We start from the raw sequence: 20,522 nt of genomic DNA on the forward strand, positions 1-20,522 counted from the left end.
GAAGGGTTTAGATGTCTGGGTTCTGGGTGGGACCACTATATGTGAGTTTTAGTCCTTGCATTGTTAGGGTTGGAGAGCAAGAGGGAGAGAGGGAAAGACTTTAGGGGCCTGATTTATGTATTTGTGGAAGCTGGCAAGTGTGTAATCAGTGAGACAACCCAGGAAGCTGGGAATATATAGGCAGGCTTTCTAAATTGGAGAGTTGAGGCAGAATTGCTCTTTTGGGGAAACTTCTTATCTTTATGACCAACTAATTGGATGAAGCCTTCTTGGATTATGGGATATAATGAAATTACTTCAAAGTTCTATGATTTCAATGTTGAGGTCTTGAACTCAGGACCAGGAGCTGCCGCCCGCCCCCACATCTCTGCCAGAACTGGGCTTGTGCCTCAAGGCCTGAGCACTGTCCTTGGGCTTGGGCTTTCTCAAGGCTAGAGCTCTACCACTTGAGCCACAGCACCATTTTTCCAGCTTTTTCTTTGTGTGTGGTACTGAGCAATCAAACCTAGATCTTCATGCATGGTAGGCAAGCACTCTGCCACTAGGCCAAACTCCCAGCCCCTGGAGCTGTCTCTTAACTTCTTTGCTCATGTCTCATATTTTATCATTTGAGCCATACCTCTACTTTCAGCTTTTTGGTGGTTAATTGAAAATAAGAATGTGCCTCATGCAGTGTCAGTGTGCAGATAGCTGTCACAGTAGACTTCAGCCTTCAGGGTCCATCAATGGCTGTCCATCAATGGCTAGCATAACCCAGAGCCTGCCCACATTGTGCAGTTCATGCGATGTGTAAATAATAACAACATAGCTCTGGGGAGGGAAGTAGTCCATGAGCTTCAGTCTTCATAGGACTTTACCAGAATAGGAAATGCTGTAGGAACGCTCCTGGATGAGGGTTGTCACTGCTGTCCCGGCAACCTACCCTTGAGATGAGGGTTGACCACTCTCACCTTGCATCCTCTGTTGGGTTGAAGGGTAACATTTACCCCAGGCTCTGATTTCCTGTGACTGCACTAATTGTAGTTCAGATCCTGGAAAAACAGGCTACTCAGACTTTCTGGAATCCAAGCTCTAACTGAAATGAGAGTACGTTGGATTCGTTTGCCTTACTTTTTCTTTCTGAAACTGTCCCTTTAAAATTTTCAAGTGCCCTACCCCCCCCCAGCCACCACCATGGCTCACCACTGTATCCTAGCTACTCAGGAGGCTGAGATCTGAGGATTAAGGTTCAAAGCCTTCCCAGGCACAAAAGGACCCGAGATTCTTATCTCTAGTTAACCTCTAGAAAATGGGAAGTGGGACTTAGCTCCAGGGTAGGGCTATAGCCTTTGAGCTGAAGAGCTCAGGGACTAGAGCCCAGGCCTAGTTCAAGCCCCATAACCCACAAAAATAAAAAATAAAAAAAAAATTCAAGTATCATTTCTTCTTGTCTAGCTACAATGTTTTTTCCTCCTTTCCTTCTCTTCCTCCTCCTCTTCCTCCTCCTCCTCTTCCTCCTCCTCCTCCTCTTCTTCCTCCTCCTCCTTCTCTATTTCTTCTTCATTTCTTTAGAAGCAGCAGTGGGTCATATTTTTAAATGAAATAATAAAAGAAAGCATGAAGCAACCAGGCAGTGGTAGCTCACACATCCAGACTACTACTCAGGAAGCTGGGATCTGAAGACTGAGGTTTAAAGCCAGGCAGGAAAGTCCTTGAGACAAGCTCTTATCTCTAGTTAACCATCAAAAAGCCAAAAGTGAAGCTGTAGTTCAAATGATAAATCATCAGTCCTGAGCAGAAAAAGCTAAGAACAGTATCCAGGTCCTAAGTTCAAGTCTCAGTATTGGCACAGACACGAATAAAAAAAAAACAAGGATATTTATTGAAGTCTTTAAAATCATAAGGAAATGGGTTTTATAAAACCAAAGTACTGTAATAAGTGTATTACTAAGTTTACAACCATTATATACCTTCTAAGACAGAAAAATATTTCCTTTGAGTCAAATAAAATTCAAGAAATTCCTCTTTATATTTTATCATGTCTTAATTGATTTAAAATACTGTTTAAAAAAAATGGTGATTCAAAACAGACCTAACTTCAGCCATTTTATTATTTAAACAAAGTCAGGGTATATATTTTACATATTTGCTTTTACTTAGAGGGAAAAAAAACTTAGAAAAATACAACTGGGGTGTAGTTCCATGTGGTAAACAACTCAGCTGTTTTCCTTTTTACTTTCCTATGAATGAGCCAGTATATATTTATTGCTAGACTTTCAGCTATAAAATTCAGGTAAGAGGTTTAAATATACCCTAGAGTATTATTTAAAAATAAATTTGTTTCTTCCAAACAGAGTACCAACCTGGGTGTGTGACATTTGGGAGAGAAATTAAAATATTAAACTTTATTGCCCTAGTAAACTGAAAATAAAGGTTAAATAAATACAAAGTCAAAAAGGGGAGAAATATATAATATATATATATATACATACATACACACACACACACACACATACACACACACACTCACAGAATCTCAACCTCTGGAAAGACAAACAGCCTACTGTTCCCTACAGTGAGAGTTTTATCAGCATGGGTAAGTAATTCCACCTTGAGGCCAGCTCAAAAATGTAAACAAGTATGTACTCTGTTTATATAAAGAAATATGCATGGGTTGTATTTCTTTATACATATCAAACAGCGACTTGGATTGTTTCAAAGCACCACTAGGGGGCAGCAAAGAGCTCCCAAGTAGGTTTTTTTTTTTCCAGAACAAAATTGGCATTGAAATATGTTTATTTGATGTGTGAAACTCTGTTTAGACTTCTTTATGTACCTCCCTCTTAAGTGAACATATTGCAGAGACAGTGGAATAAAATATCTGATGTGTTCAAACTAGATTGGGTATAGTTTTTCTGTATAATCTGCGTATGTTTTTAATGGAATGTTTGCTTTGCCTATTTCTTGGCAAAGTTTTTAATAGTCAAAATATAAATGGCATCATTTAAAGACTGTTCTAGTTGGCAGCACAAGGTCTTAAAATTACCGGAGAAAATAACTTGGTGACAGCGTCCCTTAAACTTTTTTTCTTTTCTTTTTTCCTTTTTTCCTCCATTCTATGCTCCATTCTGGAAGCAGTCTCAAGAGGATCATTTTGTAGTTGTATCTGTTAGCTTTCACTTTTTATAAGTGGTATTTGATTTGATTTTGCTGACGTCCTAATTCACTCTGATGTTTTGGCTCTTTCCAAATTTATGCAACTTGTTTGAATAGATTTCATTAAAAATTTATTTTAATTTGTTTTTAATGGTTCATTTTCCTTTCTATGTTAACCTGACGACTCGATTCCTAGTTACGATTACTATTTGGAAATTCAATCTTCGATTTGATACTCAATTACATGGGTGTTTCATTCCTACCCACTTCCTGTAATTCTAAACCTTTGGAGAAAAATATTAGTGGTCAGACTTTGCTGGAGAAAGTATTGGAAGTGTGATTGGGGAGGGGAGGCGGTGTGTGTGTTAAATGTTCATTTAGTAGAACTGGGGTTTTAAAAAAAAGAACGCTTCAACTTGAAATGCTAGAAGATTGTTGTCTTTGTGTTAGTCATTCATGCAAATTGGAGAAGGTATACTGGAACAGTTTGGCTGTGTTTTGAGTCAGGGCTGTGGCTGAGCTCAGCTGAAAGGTCGCATTTGGACGACAAGAGACTCAAAGACATTCTGGAAATATCAGTCTCCGGCATGGACTGTCTTTTTCTCTCTCTGGACTCTAGTATATCATGTTTTACTTAGGAGAAAGACTACTATTGCCAGAGAACTTTTTTTTTTTCCCCTTTCTCCATTTTTTTTTTTTTTAAGCCACCACAAATGATTTTTTTTTTCCTGGTTTGGATGAGTGCAGCTGCTTCTTGCCTCTCTGTGGGACAGAGATCTTTATTTGGACTTTTTAGCCCTTAATATGTTTAGAAATGCAAACAAATGGCACAGAACTTGCGATTGCACTTCACAGCAAGGAGAAGCCACACATACCCCTTGTCAGAAACTGCAGGGGAAGATGATCTGGACCGGCAGATTCCCACGTCCTTCCAGAGCCCAACACAGATTTCGGCGTCCAAAGTAGTTCAGATGAACCTGGCTTCCAGACATGCTGCCTTAGCTCCGTTCACACAGGACCACGGCAAGCCTCGGGAAACAGCATTTGCTCCTTCCTCTGCCAGTGTGCCGAAGAAGACCAGCTGCCTGCAGATTTCACTCCAGCCCATAAGGTACGGTGGGGGTCTCCAGTCCAGCCATGTCTTAACAGAGGGTGAGGATGTCTTGTTTGCTGTGATTGATCCTGAACTCCAGAGTTGTGCCACTCGGAGTGGGAGCCTCACTAACGTGTCAGCCAGTGACAATGGATCCTGCAGTAGCAATGGGAGTGATTACGGCTCATGTGCCAGTATCACGAGTGGAGGTTCGTACTCCAACAGTGTCATCAGTGATAGTAGTGTGTCCACTTTCCCATCAAGTGATGAGACTTTTTTTGGTGGAACTTTAGCTCCTGACTGCCCCTCGAACACAACCCTGCCACATGGGAGCACTCCTCCCTGTGAGATTTTGTCCACAAGTCCCAGTGGGCTCCCCATCCTCCAGGATGACCCTGAGCCTGGACTAGAGGTGGTGAAATCGCCTGTGAGCAGGAATACCAAAATCCCACTCAAACGCTGTTCCTCCCTAGTCATTTTCCCTAGAAGTCCTTCCAACACCCCACCAACTTCCCCCACGGCCACGGGTCTTCTCCCAAGCAGAGAATCCTACCAGACCTCGCACCAGTTGGTGGTTTCCCCTAATGAAACTGGACATGGTGAAGATGGCACCAGTGCCAAGGGATTCCTTTCCACCGCTGTCAATGGAGTACGATTATCCAAAACCCTGGGGCTCCCCGGAGCAGAAGTGAGAGACATCCGACCACTCCATACGAAGGGCTCCTTACCAAAGAAAGTTGTTGTTTCAAACCCCACTCCCTGTGAGAAACCGGCCGAAGGGTACGCTTGTGTTTCAGTGCAGTTCACCCAACAAAAAGCAACCCCCTTAGATGGTGAAGCAGCACATGGTGATTGTGAAGCAGAGAGGTCAGAGGTGAAGTTTCCTCCGGAGTCCAAGCATCCCAGGTGCCCACCTAGGGCCTCATCGGTTTGCCTACCGGCCACCCCCAGCATGGATTACCAAATCAGTATCAGTGGAGAGTTGGAAAGACCAAAGTCACGGATGCACCGAAACCACGCTAGTCTACAGAGAAGTATTTCATTGGGAGGAACGTACCCAAATATTTCCTGTTTATCCAGCCTGAAGCACAATTGTTCTAAGGGGGGACCATCGCAGTTACATATAAAATTTGCATCAGGAGGTGAAGTTAAAGTCGACAACTTACTAAGAGAGAGCAGCAGGGATTTCACAAGCCAACTGTCAAATTGCAAGGTACGTTTCCTTAGGTCTCATGACATGTTAATTTATGTTAGAATAATTGAATGACACCTTTGGTTGCTAGTGATTGTAACAGCAGTTTATCAAGTTCCCTAGCTGTTAGGGAGCAAAAATGTTATAACTTTGCCAGGAGCAGTGGCTCATGCTTGTAATCCAAGCTACTCAGGAGGCTGAGATCTGAAGACTATGGTTCAAAGCTACCCCAGGCACTAAAGACCATGGGACTCTTATCTCCAGTTAAGCACTAGAAAACTGGAAGTAGCCCTTAGGCTCCAGGGGTAGGGCGGTAGCCTTGAGCTGAAGAACTCAGGGACAATGCCCAGGCCCAGGGTGGTAGTCTTGAACTGATGAGCTCTGGGACAACACCCAGGCCCAGAGTTCAAGCCCCACGACCGACACAGACACACATACACACACACACACAAGTTACAACTACCACTTTTGATTTGAAGTCAGAAGAACCCCCCCAAAAGGTTTTCACTGTATTATTTCCTTAGTGAGCAAATTATACATTTAAAACAAATAAACAAGCAAACCTTTCCTAAGTGATATAAGCTTGTAAAATGCTTCTGTAGCATAAAGCAAATTTTAAATAATAATTTTGTAACATTTTTATCCTGGTATATTTTTCTTCCAAGTATTTTGATATATTTTTAATAGTAAGATTGGTAATACTATTAATATTACACAGTATTTTAATATATTGTGCAGTATCTTAATGTTCTATTAAATGTATATTATATTGATATATATATAACATTGTACAGTGTTTTATATATTATAAATATATTATTCCTACTTCCAAATAGGAATAATATAGAATACTATAATTTAAAATGTAATAGTATTCAACAGGATTCAGTATTCCTATAGTTTTCCCTTTCTCCTTACTCACTGTAAAATAAAGTAAAATATGGAGTGTTTATATAAGATATAAAGTAAAGCACATAAAAAGGTGATGATCTTGTTATATAGACACATAGGAATATTTTTCTACCGTGCATGAAGATGTAAGATCATTGATAGAAACTATTATAATTGCATGTTTAAACAGAGAAAAAGAAATGGTATTGGCATTTGTGTATACCCCAACCACAGGAATTTTGTTTCTGCCCTATTTTCCTTCAGCTAATAGTTAATACTGGCTTCTAAAATGTAGCTTACTCTCTCACCAATATTGATTTCTAAGTTTTGTATGTTTGAATTTGCCTGAAATCACTTGACATTTTCCATAATTTTCTGTTTACCCTGTTAATTTCTTATTTGGGCAACTTTATTATACTAATAATTTAACTAATGGATCTTAGCTAAAGCAGTTCTGTATATAATTTGGCTTTTCAAGAGTATTTAAAATAGTTTGAACTGAAATAGTTTTGTTTTTGCGTTTTTTTTATTCCTTTCTTTTTAATTCTATGCTTGGAAGGTCTTGCTAGATTACAGGAAACTTAAAACTTTTCTGACTAAATTTATCCTAGATGGAAGAATAGTTTTATTTTGGTGGGAGTATGAGAGTGGACTCTACCTGTTTATCTGTATTTATGTATCACTTAATATTTGTTTTTGTATGCCTTTTAATATCTGTACTAGAGATTAGAAAGGGGGGAAAAACTGAATAAGTAGAAAGGGAAAAAGAACTGGCAAACAATACTAAGTATTTGATAGTTTGTTTTCTCTCTTTTGAAATCTGATAAATATAGTTGTTGTTACCAATGCCCAGACTGTTAATCTAAGTAATTACTAAAGATAAAAAGAGATTGCATCTCAAATTACAATCTGTGTCTTTTGGGTTATTGATTCCATTTAGAAAACTTTCTGAAGTAGCTGGGAGAGGACTATCTATCATTTGTCTCTTTTCCCGAGAGACACATTAACTGGTACTTAAGAAGAAACAAAGCAACAGTTAATTGAGTGACTGTTACTTATAAATTTATTTTATGTTTAATGAGATAATATGAAAGGAATTACTCACCAAAAATTAGTTATCAAAATAGCCTTAAGGGACCAGGAGTTTGGCCTAGTGGTAGAGTGCTTGTCTAGCATGCACAATTACCCAGGTTCAATTCCTTGTTATCACATACATAGAAAAAGCCATAAGAGGTGCTGTGGCTCAAGTGGTAGAGCTCTAGCCTTGAGAAAAGCCCAAGGACAGTGTTCAGGCCCTTGGTTCAAGCTCCAGGACTGGCCAAAAAAAAAAAAAAAAGGAAAGAAATATCCTTAAAATAGTTGATTTTGAGTTTCTTAATACTTTTCAGAAAGGGTATTTGTGTCTGTATTTTGTTTTGTTTTGTTTTACAAGTTTATTCTTCTAGATCTCATTTTATCATTCTTTCTGTCCTTTAGGGTAAGAAAAGGTTACATCCAAATTTGCTTAAATGTGTTTTAAATGAAATAAATGCTTGTTATATATACATTTTCATGGGGTTTAGTTTTACATAATTGAAGGACAACAAAAGGGCCTAGCTTCATTCTGCTTCTATTTGGGAGAAGATTATTGGATTATAGACTAGTCTAGACGTGTACGATCTGTTGGAAGGCTTTGCATTGTTTTGTCTTTCCATATTAATTGACCCAAGTTTTTGTCATGAAAGTATCATAAGCAATGTGATAACATTTAACTTCAGGGTATGCTGGATCTAAATTGATCTAATTGATAAATAGCAAAACCAAACAAAACCACCAAAGGCTTATTTTATTGGGGAGTCATACTGCAGTTACTTTTTCTAAACACAGCAGTGACAACAGTTATGAGATTGTAGAAATAATCCTGTGTTTATCAATAATTATATATTAATCTAATTATAGTGGTATATTGTAACTCACTTATAAATAAACAGCTCCCAAAATATTTCTCATGTCTCCAGTGAGTCTGGGTTCGTATTCTGATATGCTGAGTCTGTATTCACTTTTAACAAGTTGATATTAGAGTAGCATTTAGTCATGTCAACTATCTGTACTGGGCAGCCGTGAAATTAAATCACTGCATTGGTGAGAGACCACTGCTTCCTAAGGCCTGGAAAGGTCTACAGATTCTTTTCTGTGTTTTGTTACCAGCCTGTAACTATACACTAGCTCCCTATAATCAACAGCTCGTTAATGATGAAGTTTTAATATCTAGTGAAAATTTTTAACTAGATCAGTGACCCAGAATCTGTACTGTGTTTATAGCTTAGGGGGAAGATGGAACTTTGGCTGCGCTCATGAGAACATTTATTTATGCCATAACAATAGCAGGAATAAAGTTTGTATTACATGTAGAAATGCAATATTGCATTGATCTACAAATAGAAATTTTCATGTTTTAATGTTGTGTAAAATAGTTTGTCAGCTCTATCAACAAATAGGTTAAGGATTGTTATTATTAAGAGTTCTAAAATCTCTCTAGTACTTAGACTACTCTAAGTATCTTTTCCCCATCTGTTGTTTAGTGAAGGTCTACATTCCCTGCTAGATATTATAACTCTGTTATTCAGCAACTTAGAATTTTACCCATTTATGCTTCGTCTATTCTCTACTAACATATTTGTTTTAATTTTTTTGTATTTTTTTCCTTTTGATTATTATCTATTATTCCTGAATAAATAAGTCATTTAGGCATAATACAGAAGAACTTTTGAAAAATGCTCATCTCAGTGCAGTCTCAGCATTATACATTTTAGTCATTTACTTGGTTATTTTTCCAAGGTGGATGTCTTAAATGTATATCTATTATTTTCCCACTCCTGATTTTATAAGGACTTCATGTTATCAAGCCAATTAGCTTGAGACATCTGGGTAGGTTTATGTGAACCTACCCAGAAAAACCAATGTAATTCATAATGATGCAAATATATGTATTTGATTATATAGTTTGATATTTCTATATAGTGCAAATACATATAGGTGAATGCACATTTCTTCAAACTAGAGAATTACAGTGTTGACTTCAGAGAGATTCAGGTTGCTTGGAAATACTTATATTCTCTACAGACAGATTTCATTAATTCATTCATCAAACACAGAGATAAGTGCCAAGCACTAAGAACAAAAAAAAAGTTAAAATTCAGGCATTAGTGGCTTCACCTATAAGTTGAGATTTAAAGATCAAGGTTTGAAACCAGTTCAGTCTCTTATCTCTAGTTAACCAGCAAAAAATTGGAAGTAGCCTGGCACTGATGCAATCCTAGCTACTCAAGAGACTGAAATCTGAGAATCATGGTTCGAAGTCAACCTAGGCAGAATGTTCATGAGCCTCCAATAGCTACCCAAAAGCCAGAAGTGGAACCTTGAGAAACAAAACTAAACTAAACTAACAAACAAAAACTAAGGGACAGTTCCCAGGTCCTGAGTTCAAGCTTCCATAATTGGCACATAAAATAAATTAGTCAAATAGAGGAGTTAAAGACCATTTATATTTGGGTCACTCCTTTCCTACTAATAAGGACACCCGGTAGACAGAAGGATTGTCTCCATTCGAATTGGCATGCAGAGTACTAGACTATCAGTGTGCTTGAGAAGGAAAATGGGGTGTTATTTTTCTGGAGGAAGGGACCTGTTTTAATCAAGGAAAGCATCACTGGGCAGGTAATTGGCAAACTGAGTCTTGATGGATGGGTTGGAGTTGCCAGGCAGAAACATCCAGAATGAAATTCCAGCACTGTTTATACTGGGGGTGGGGGCTGGATACGTCTTTGTCCTAATGTTGCCCTGTGTCCTCTAGCATGCTGAGCACTGCCCTGGCCTCCACCTACCAGATGCCAGTAGCACTCCTCTCTAGATGCCAAAAAAAAGGGATCTCCAAGCCACACGCCATCATATTGTACCATGTACTATACATTCCATACTCCTGGCCATTCAGGAGGCTAAGACCTGGAGGCTTGAGGTTCAAAGCCAGCCTGCGCAGAAAAGTTCACAAGACTCTTATCTCCAATTAACCAGCAAAGTATTGAACTGGACACATAATTTGGTTGGTAGAGTGCTAGACATAAGCAAGAAAGCCAAGTGAGAGCATGAGGCCCAGATTTCAAGGCCTGGTACCCAAACACACCTACACTTACACACACACACACACACACACACACACACACACACACACACATACATACAGTCTCCAAGTATTGTCAGACATCCCTGAGCTCAAAACTCTCCCATATTAAGAATTATTGTAGGGTTGGGAGTTTGGCCTAGTGGTAGAGTGCTTGCCTAGCATGCACAAAGTCCCAGGTTTGATTCCTCGGTACCACATATATAGAAAAAAGTCAGAAGTGGTGCTGAACTCAAGTGGTAAAGCGCTGGCCTTGAGAAAGTCCAAGGACAGTGCTCAGGCCCTGAACTCAAGCCCAGAAATAGCAAAAAAAAAAAAAAAATTATTGTAGGGAGTGAGGACGGGTATCAGTGTGTGAAAAATAATGCACCTTCTATCTGGCAAATATAACTGTAACCCCTCTATACATTAAAATTAAAAAATAAATAAAGTGCTGCTCCCCTAACTTAAAAAAAAAAAAAAAGCAATTACTGTAGGTTAGGCCCAGGTGGCTTGCACCTGCAATCCTACTTACTCAAGAGGTTGAGATCTGAAGATCATGATTCAAAGCCAGCCCAGGCAGGAATGTCTTAATAACTACCAATAGGGGCCGGGAGTTTGGCCTACTGGTAGAGTGCTTGCCTAGCATGCACGAAGACCCGGGTTCGATTCCTCGGTACCACATACATAGGAAAAAAACAGAAGTGGCGCTAAGGCTCAAGTGGTAGAGCTCTAGCCTTGGGAAAAATCCAAGGACAGTGCTCAGGCTCTGAGCTCAAGCCCAGGACTGGCAAAAAAAAAAAAAAAAAAAAAAAAAAAAACCTACCAATAAACTGGAAATGTATTTCAAGTGGTAGAGCCCTAGCCTTGAGCAGAAAAGCTCAGGGACAGTGACCCAGTCTCTTGAGTCCAAACCCCATGACAAACAAAAGAAAAAAAATCACTATAGGCAGAAATAGCAAGGCTGGAAATGTTAAAGAACTGTGCTCAGTGAGTAATTGAGTGACTCAGGTACGGGTTACCTAGGAAACTGGGAGTGAGGAAAGAGTTGGTGCACTAGAAGAGGGGAAGGCTGGTACCCCATGCTGAAGAAGAGTAACTCATCTGTAGCTAATAGATACGACCTAGTCCATAGACAAGTCCCTTTCTCTCTCTCTGCACTATCAGGATTTTTGCTGATAAACTGGAGATAAGAGCCTCACAGACTTTCCTGCTTGAGCTGTCTTCAAACCATGATCCTCAGATCTAAGCCTCCCAAATAGCTAGAATTTCAAGAGTGAACTACCAGCGCCCAGTAGAAAATCTTTACTGAAAAGCTAAAGCGCTCATTGTACGGAGTACGTTTTTGTGACACCATGATTATAAATGAATTGACCTTTCCTTAGCTTGGGTGCCCAGGTGAATGGCAATGTTGTGAACTGAAGCAGGGAAGCGAAGAGAGGACCAGATTGGGAGGGAAAAGGAAGGAGGAGGTGGTGCATGATTGTGTGGTGATGCTGGGATGGTGGCATGGCTATCATTGGGTCAACTGGAGGAGCAGAGTGAGCCCAGGATAGACATGATTGCCGGGAAGTTGAAGTGTTGAAGTGACAGATGTGTAGTCAAAGCCTCAAATAGAGCTAGGTATTAGTGGATCACGCCTATAATCCTAGCTCATTAGGAACCTGAGATCTAAGAGTCATGGTTCAAAGCCAGCCTGGGCAAGAAAGTCTGTGCAACTCTTATTTCCAATAAACCACCAAAAGGCCTGATGTATAGCTGTGTCTCAAATAGTAGAGTATTAGCTTTGAGCAACAAACAAATAAATAAGGGCTAGCATCCAGGCCCTGAGTTCAAGCCCCAGAACTGACATCCCCTCAAAACAAGCAGAGGGGGCCAGTAGACAGGCAAGCATGGTGGTGTGGAATGCTAGGAAGAGAGAGAGGACAGTATGCCATGCCACAGACCTCAAGCGTCCATTAGAGCAGTTAAAGACATCCTGTGGACTTCAGCAAGACTTGTTCAGGAAAATACCAGGGTAGAAAGCCAATAAAATAGGTAAGGAAGCAGGAGAAGTTTCCCAAAGGTTGCTAAACATCATTTATAAGCCAGTGTGGGCAGGGTGTCTTAGTGTCATAACTACATAGCAGACAGGAACCTGCGTGGCCATTAGTGATAGACAGAAGCCAGACTCTTTCTCCACAAAGGTTATATACAGTGTCTTCTTCTAGATGAGAAGATGTTGTAGCTCTCATGTTCTTTTTCCCTCTTGGAACTATGAGAATGAATGGATCTGGGCAGTGAAAGCTGAAATGGGGAACCAGTTAAATCAAATGAAGGAAACAAAATTGGAAACCTGACACTGCCTATGAATAGTCACAACTCCTTTGGGACAGCAGTGCTGTGACTTTCGCCATCCCCTCCCAGCCACCAACACAAAACAAAACAAAAATACAGCTATGTCGAAAGCAAGTCAGTGTTTTAAGGCCTCATTCTAGAAACTACTTGGGGATGAGGCAATTCTGTTAGACTTTTTTTTTTCCTTGTGCTGATACTGGGGCTTGAATTCAGGGCTTAGGTACTGTCTCTTAGCTTTTTCACTCAAGGCTCATGATTTATTCAAACTGCTGAAATAGGATGCGTGGAAAGGAAGCACCTTATGTGTCTAATTTTGGGGGGCGTCATTTGGGTTTTTTTGGCCAGTGCTGGGGCTTGACACTCAGGGCCTGGGCACTGTCCTTGGGCATTCTCAAGTCTAGTGCTTATCACTTGAGCTATATCCCTACTTCCAGCCTTTTCTGTTTATGTAGTACAGAGGAATCAAACCCAGGGCTTCCTGCATGCTAGATAAGCACTCTACCAGCTAAGACACATTCCCTACCCACTTACGTGTCTTGTATTTTAGAGCTCAACTTGTGAGCCAGATACAACAAAGAGCACCTTAAACAATCAAATGCATGGCATTTCCAGATAGGCTTTTGAATGTCCGGGAAAGGAAGGAGAGAGTAGGTCTTCTCTGGACTTAGAAATATTGCAGAACCATAGCATTATTGAACATTTTGACTTCTCATAATAGAAAAATATACTGTAGGGTTGGGAAAGATGGGGGAGAAGAATGGAAGAGGTGACACTGATCACATACATTGTACTTATGAACTGATTTGTCCAATTAAAACCCTTTTATTCAACTACTTCAAGATAATTATATCTTTTTTGGGGGCTAGTCCTGGGACTTGAACTCAGAGCCTGAGCACTGTCCTTGGGCTTTCTCAAGGCTAGAGCTCTGTCACTTGAGTCACAGCACCTCTTCTGGTTTTTTCTATGTATGTGGTAGTGAGGAATTGAACCCCACTCTTTGTGCATGCTGCCACATTCTACCACTAGGCCAAACTCTCAGTCCAAGACAATTATATCTTATATGCCACTACACAAAAATAAATTTTCAATAGGATATTGATTAGACCATGGATAATAGTTTTTATATTCAGATTTAATTGATTATTAAGTGCAGAAATATTCATAGACGATTTTTTTTAATCCTTTGTCCCTTCCTTCACAAAAAGTGATTGGAATCTCTTATAGTTAAAATAATCCAGGATTGTTGCTCTTTTGGTTTTCTTCTTTACTTTTTCTGTTGTTTTTGTTTACAGGCTATATTCTAACAATTTAAGAAGGATCACCAGTGGCTCATGCCTGTAATTCTAGTTACTCAGGAGACTGATCTAGAGGATTGAAGTTCAGAGCCAGCCAAGGTAGAAAAGTCTATAAGACTTCTTCTCTAACCACCACCAAAAAGCCAGGCTGGAGCCAGGAATTTTGCCTAGCAGTAGAATGCTTGCCTAGCATGCATGAAGACCTGGGTTCGATTCCTCAGAACCACATACATAGGAAAAAAAAAAGCCAGGCTGGAGGCATGACTCAGGTGATAAAGTACCAGCCATGAGTAAAGAAAGCCAAGTCAAAGATATAAAAGTAGAGAGGCAAGGAAGCAGGCAGAAGGAATATAAATTTTCTTGAATCAATTAGAGAAGCTGAGATTAAACAAGTACTTGTTTTTTTTTTTTTTAACCCCAACTGACTAGAATGTCTGTGTCTTGTTCTGCATATCCTCAGCATGGAGAATAGTGATGGTCAATAAATATTTATTAAATGAATCATCAAAGCCAGGGGCCCTGTGGAAACCGAGGTGGAGAGCCTTGCAGGATCCTGAGAGGCGAGGCTGAGCAGAGAGCCCTGTACAGATAACCGAACTAGATATTTAAGTGATGACTGATGGTCCTTGGTCGTGTGTATAGAGGAATGGCAACTCTTAAATGAGTACCTTCTCTCTGGGGTGGATGCCAGTGGAATATTATGATCGTGACTCAAGGATTTGTTTCCATAGTAGAGTCTGATTCATAGCCTACATATTCTAACTGGTACCGGAAAACTGCGTTATCTAGGGAGAGGCTCACATCAAGTTTTCTTAAAAAAAAAAAAAGAAAAAGAAAAAAGATCGAATAGACAAAGAACTTCCTAGTGGTATTTAAACAGAAAGCCATTTGATTAGCTTTAATTTGATCATGGATTCATAAAAATAGCTTCCTTTCAAACGGGATGTGAGAGCTAGGATTCCCAGACAGGTTCCTGGAGTTTCAAGTAACTGTTTTAGCGAGGAATGACCTTTACTTTCGCACCAAGGCTGAAACCTCTTCAAGAGTCACATCCCTTAATGGAAACTCAAGTCATCTTCAAAGCAAATTAATTTAGCAAGTATTTATCTGAAATAGAATAGGTGCTTGCCATAAATGGAGAAATTTATTCCTGGATTTGGAGAGCTTGTGATTGGAGGTGAGAAGACACTATTGCTCACAGAAAATAGGGTAGGATAATAGATAATACTCTTGCTAAGTCTATTTCAGACAAGCTTTGAACACCTCACACCTGACCTCACTGAGGTGATTGCCTGTATACTAGGAATTACTTTAAATTTGACCACAGAGACTTTTGTGCCTATTTTTAAAGCTACATATTATTTCTCTAAAGAGTCCTTTATTTTCTCTATATTTCAGGTAACATTCATTCTTACCAAAATGAATAAGTTTTTCTTACTAAATTCAGAGAATTTATTGTTCTAACTGAAGCTATAACAATTGACTTTGATTTTTTTCCTTTTCATGTTTTAAAAATTATTTTAAGGCTGGCCATTAGTAAATCATATCTATAATGCTAGCTACTCAGGAGGCTGAAATCTGAGGCTCACAGTTGAAAGCCAGCCCAAGGTGAGAAGACCCTGAGACATTTACCTCCAATTAACCACCAGAAATCTGGAAGTAGGGCTGTGGCTCAAGTGGTAGAGTGCTATCCTTGAGCATGAAAAGCTCATGGAAAGCTCCTAGGTCCCAAGTTTAAGCCCCAGAACCGGCACCAAAAAAAGAAAGATAGATTTTAGGAAACTGAAATTCGTATAGTTAAGCAATTAGGGGAAAAAAGCATTATTTATTAACCTAACTACAATAGCAGCAGATATACAGTTTTAAAAAGAATGAGCTGGCAGTTGCAGTCTCAATCCTTTCTCAGATTTTTCAGGCAAGGCTTCTTAAATAACTTGTATTTTTACTGAAGGCAAATGTCCTTTTTTGAAGAAAGCGGTTTGCTGTTCAAACATAGGAAATAACTGTTGCAAAGAAATGCTTGGCATTCTGAATTTGGAACAATTGGTTGGCTAAGGAAACATTAATGAACATCACAGACTGACTTGCCTCCCAGGAATGAGTTTCAAGCTTTTACTTTTTCCTTTGTAAATGGAAAAAGAACCTTTAATTGTCCTTGATTTCTAACAACCACATGCCCCAGACTTTCCAAGGGAGCTCCCAGTTCCTTCCCAGACCATGCATACTGACACTGAGTCTGGAAAATAGAGTTCTTTGGGATCATTTGATTGGATATGGAAGTTAATGAGCTCAGTTCAAATCTTTGGCTTTAAAGGAAGATAATGTGTTACCAGAAATGTTTAAAACATATTTTACCATACCAGAAGTACATGAGACAAGGAAATTCTCACCACACAGGATTTTTTTTTTTTAAGTTTGGTTATAAGACAACCATTGAGACCAGGCATTGTTAGCTTACACCTGTTATTCTAGCCACTCAAGAGGCTGAAATCTCAGAATCACAATTCAAAGCCAGCCCATGCAGAAAAGTCCGTGAGAACCTTATCTACAATTAACCAGCAAAAATGCTGGAAGTGGGGGTATGGCTCAGTGCTAGGCTTGAGCCAAAAAGCTAAGGGATAGTGCCCAGGCCTTGAGTTCAAGCCCAATCACCAGCACACACATATAACAAAAAGTAATATTGTTATATTTGTATGGTTAGATTTAGTTCTCAAACTGTGCTGTTTTTCTGTTTGTTTCATCTGGGTTTTGTTTCCTTCTTCCTGCCTTATTTTAGATTAATCAAATATTTGTAATACTGCATTTAAATTTTTCCATTGGTGTTTTAGTTCTGCAATCAATTATTGCTTAATTTACTTAAATGATATCATTGCATGCCCAGTCTTAGGGCTTGGATTCAGTGCCTGGAGCATTGTCCCTGAGCTTTTGTGTTCAAGGCTAGCATTCTACCCCTTGAGCCACAGGGCCACTTCCAGTTTTCTGGTGGTTAATTGGAGAGAAGAGTCTCACAGACTTTAGCATCTAGACTGGCTTTGAACAACAATCCTCAGATCTCAGCCTCCTAAGTAGTTAGGATTACAGACCTGAGCCACCATGCCCAGCTTTTGTTCACCTTTGTAATAGAAGTTATTCTTTTTTGGCTGTGAGTGAGGCCAAGTGGTAGAGTGCTTACCTAGATGCACAAAAATTCAGGTTCAATTCCTCGGTACCACATACATCGAAAAAGCCAGAAGTGGTGTTGTGGCTCAAATGGTAGAGCTCTAGCCTTGAGAAAGCCCAAGGATAGCGCTCAGGCCTTGAGTTCAAGCCCCAGGACTGGCAAAAAAAAAAGAAAAAAAGAAAGAAATTTTTCTATTTTTTCTGACTTCCATTGTTTTGCGACATGTAGTCAGTTGTTGTGTTGTTATTCCCCTATATGTTTTTACCTGGCTGCTTTCAGAATTTTCCCATTCTCCTTTAGCATTTAATGATAGTGTACCTACACATGTTTCTTTATACTTATCATGCTCTAATTCATTAAGATCATTGAATATCTATGCTTGTGTTTTTCCAAATGTGGAAAAACCCTGTTTCTGGGTTGTTCCCCACCTCCTAACTGCTTCTGCCTATTTCTTCCTACCACTTCTCTTCTACAATTCTAGTTACGCATATGCTAGACTGCTTGAACATCCCTACAAATCTTTTTTGCTTTTCATTTTGGATAAGTTCTGTTGATCTTGCATCAAGTTCATAGAATTTTCTCCAGTCATCTTCCGGTATATGCCAAGAGTTTACTGATGTTTTTATTTCCTATATGGTACTTATTCGTCTAAAGTGTGCACTTGAGTCATTTTTATAGTTTTAATTTCATTGACGAGATTTCCCCTATTCGGTCATTCATAAAGACTCATATTCCTTTTAAGTCCTTGAACATCTTTAAGAGGCATTCTATTTTCCCGGTTTATTTTAGGATTTGGGTCTTGTGCTGGGTTTCTGTTGATGCTGGGGCATATTCTATTCCATTTCATGTCTAGTAAATTTTTCTGTGCTGAACGGGGTATGTAATACATAATGTAGAGAGGAAATTTTGTTATCTTTCTCTGAAGAAGCATTGATTTTTATTCTATCAAGTTAACTTAGTAGGACTCCAAATTCTGTCTTTCCTTTGTTTTTTGTTTTGTTTTGTTTTTGTTTTTGTTTTGGTCATGGGGCTTGAACTCTGGGCCTGGGCATTGTCCCTGAGCTCTTCGTCTCAAGGCTACCACCCTACCCCTGAAGCCACAACCCCATTTCCCTCCATCTTTCCTTTGGTGAAATTTTTTTTTCTACCAGTCCTGGGGCTTGAACTCAGTGTTTTGTTTTTTTTATTTGTTTTTGTTGTTGTTGTTGTTGTTGTTGTTGTCCTCGTCATAGAGCTTGAACTCATGGGCTGGCTGCTGTCTCTGAGGGGTTTTTTTTGTTTTTGTTTTTGTTTTTGTTTTTTTTTGTTTTTGCCAGTCCTGGGCTTGGGCTCAGGGCCTGAGCGCTGTCCTTGGACTTTCTCAAGGCTTAGCACTCTACCACTTGAGCCTCAGCACCTCTTCCAGCTTTTTTCTATGTATGTGGTACCAAGGAATCGAACCCGGGTCTTCGTGCATGCTAGGCAAGCACTCTACCACTAGGCCAAACTCCCTGCCCTCTGAGTTTTTTTTTTTAATTTTAATTTTAATTTAATTTAATTTTTTTTGCCAGTCCTGGGCTTGAGCTCAGGGCCTGAGCATTGTCTTTGGGCTTTCTCAAGGGTAGAGCTCTACCACTTGAGCCTCAGCACCACTTCTGGCTTTTTTCTATGTATGTGGTACTGAGGAATCGAACCCGAGTCTTCATACATGCTAGGCAAGCACTCTACCACTAGACCAAACTCCCAGCCCATGTCCTTGAGATTTTTTACTCAATACTAGAACTCAATCGCTTGGAGCCACAGTGCCAATTCCAGGGGTTGTTGCGGGTTTTTTTGTTTTGTGTTTTATTTTGCTTTTTGGTGGTTAATTAGTGATAAGAGTCTCATGGACTTTCATGCCCAGGCTGCCTCTGAACTGTGATCCTCAGATCGCAGCCTCCTGAGTAGCTAGGATTACAGGTGGGAGCCACCAGTGCCCCCAACTGATCCTTTGGTGCACATTTGTCTGAAATCAGACAAAATCTTTGGTTGATGCTTTCCAACTTACAACTGATAATCTTTCACATGTGCATTTCAGGGATAAACTAGGGATTTGGGTAGAGTTTATACCCAAATTTGGAGGGCTCTTGTGATTTCCTTTTCTGGGATTTTCTCCTTCATTTTTTTTTTTTTTTTTTGGCCAGTCCTGGGCTTAAGCTCAGGGCCTGAGCACTGTCCTTGGATTTTTCTCAAGGCTAGAGCTCTACCACTTGAGCCTCAGCACCACTTCTGGCTTTTTCTAAGTATGTGGTACCAAGGAATCGAACTCGGGTCTTCATGCATGCTAGGCAAGCACTCTACCACTAGGCCAAACTCCTGGCCCCTTCTCCTTCACTTTCTGTGGTGATGTTAACTCCCACCTGGCCTACCAACTCATCCAACTAGAGTGTTGCACCCTCCTGCTTATGTTCTAACTGCTTTGTTCTGTATGGCAGTGGGATAATGCCAGGTGACCAAACACAAATATAATCCTACCTGTGACAAGCTACAAGTATGGATTCTTCCTCTGACATGCCACATTTACGAATCCTACCTGTGTCTTTATGAAGGATTGATTTGCCTCACAGTTTCTGCTTCACTTTGGTCACTCTATTCTGCTTTCAAATAGTTGCATTTTTTTGTTTTGAGTGCATAATCATTATCTGCAGAAGAACTAATTTAATGTTACTGCTTATTATGATCGGAAGTTGTGTCACATTGTTTTTTATTTTGCATCATTGTTGTCACTGATACTTTAATCCATTGAGTGATGCTTATTAACCCATTGATTAAGCGCTAATCAACCAATCTACTGACTGATTTAATCCATTGATATTGAATCCATAAGATTAAACAGGAAAGAAAAAAACAACATTTTCTGTGAAGGAGAGCAGTGTCTCATCAAAGTCTAATAAAATTGAATGTATAAGTAACCTTATTTCCTCTTTCTTTTATAGACAAGAGATGATTTCCTAGGTCAAGTGGACGTTCCTCTTTATCCATTACCGGTTAGTACAGGATCAGTGATTTTGTTCTCTGTGTATTCTTTTTTCATTTAAAATGTATATATACAAATATAGTAATTATTTTATTTATAAATTATATGCCCTGATTACTTCTTTTCTTTTCTTTTATTCTCTTCTCTTTCTTTTTTTTTTTTTTTTGGTGGGTCATGGAGCTTGAATTCAGGGCCTGAGCTCTTTTTTGCTAGTGTTCTACTACTTGGAGCCTCAGAGCCACATCTAGTTTTCTGGTGGTTAATTGAAGGTAAGAGTCTCATGGACTTT

At 39.5% G+C, this 20,522-nt stretch overlaps 1 protein-coding gene across 6 annotated transcripts in view; it reads left to right on the forward strand.

Annotated features, from left to right (window-relative positions):
- Positions 1-20,522, forward strand: part of Nedd4 (NEDD4 E3 ubiquitin protein ligase) — a 66,755-nt gene that overhangs the window by 11,408 nt on the left and 34,825 nt on the right. For 2 of the 6 annotated variants that reach the window (XM_090358351.1, XM_090358353.1), the window contains exons 1-2: positions 3,918-5,441; positions 20,193-20,243. In XM_090358351.1, coding sequence (XP_090214477.1) covers positions 3,960-5,441; positions 20,193-20,243 — 1,533 coding nt within the window. In that variant the 5' untranslated portion in view covers positions 3,918-3,959. Of the gene's footprint in view, positions 1-3,917; positions 5,442-10,712; positions 10,729-20,192; positions 20,244-20,522 lie in introns of those variants that run through there. The other 4 variants (XM_090358352.1, XM_090358354.1, XM_090358355.1 and 1 more) reach the window with 3 other exon arrangements.

The sequence above is a fragment of the Megascapheus bottae genome, chromosome 25 (genome assembly GCF_031878675.1).
Source record: "Megascapheus bottae isolate mThoBot1 chromosome 25, mThoBot2.hap1, whole genome shotgun sequence".
Lineage (NCBI taxonomy): Eukaryota > Metazoa > Chordata > Mammalia > Rodentia > Geomyidae > Megascapheus > Megascapheus bottae.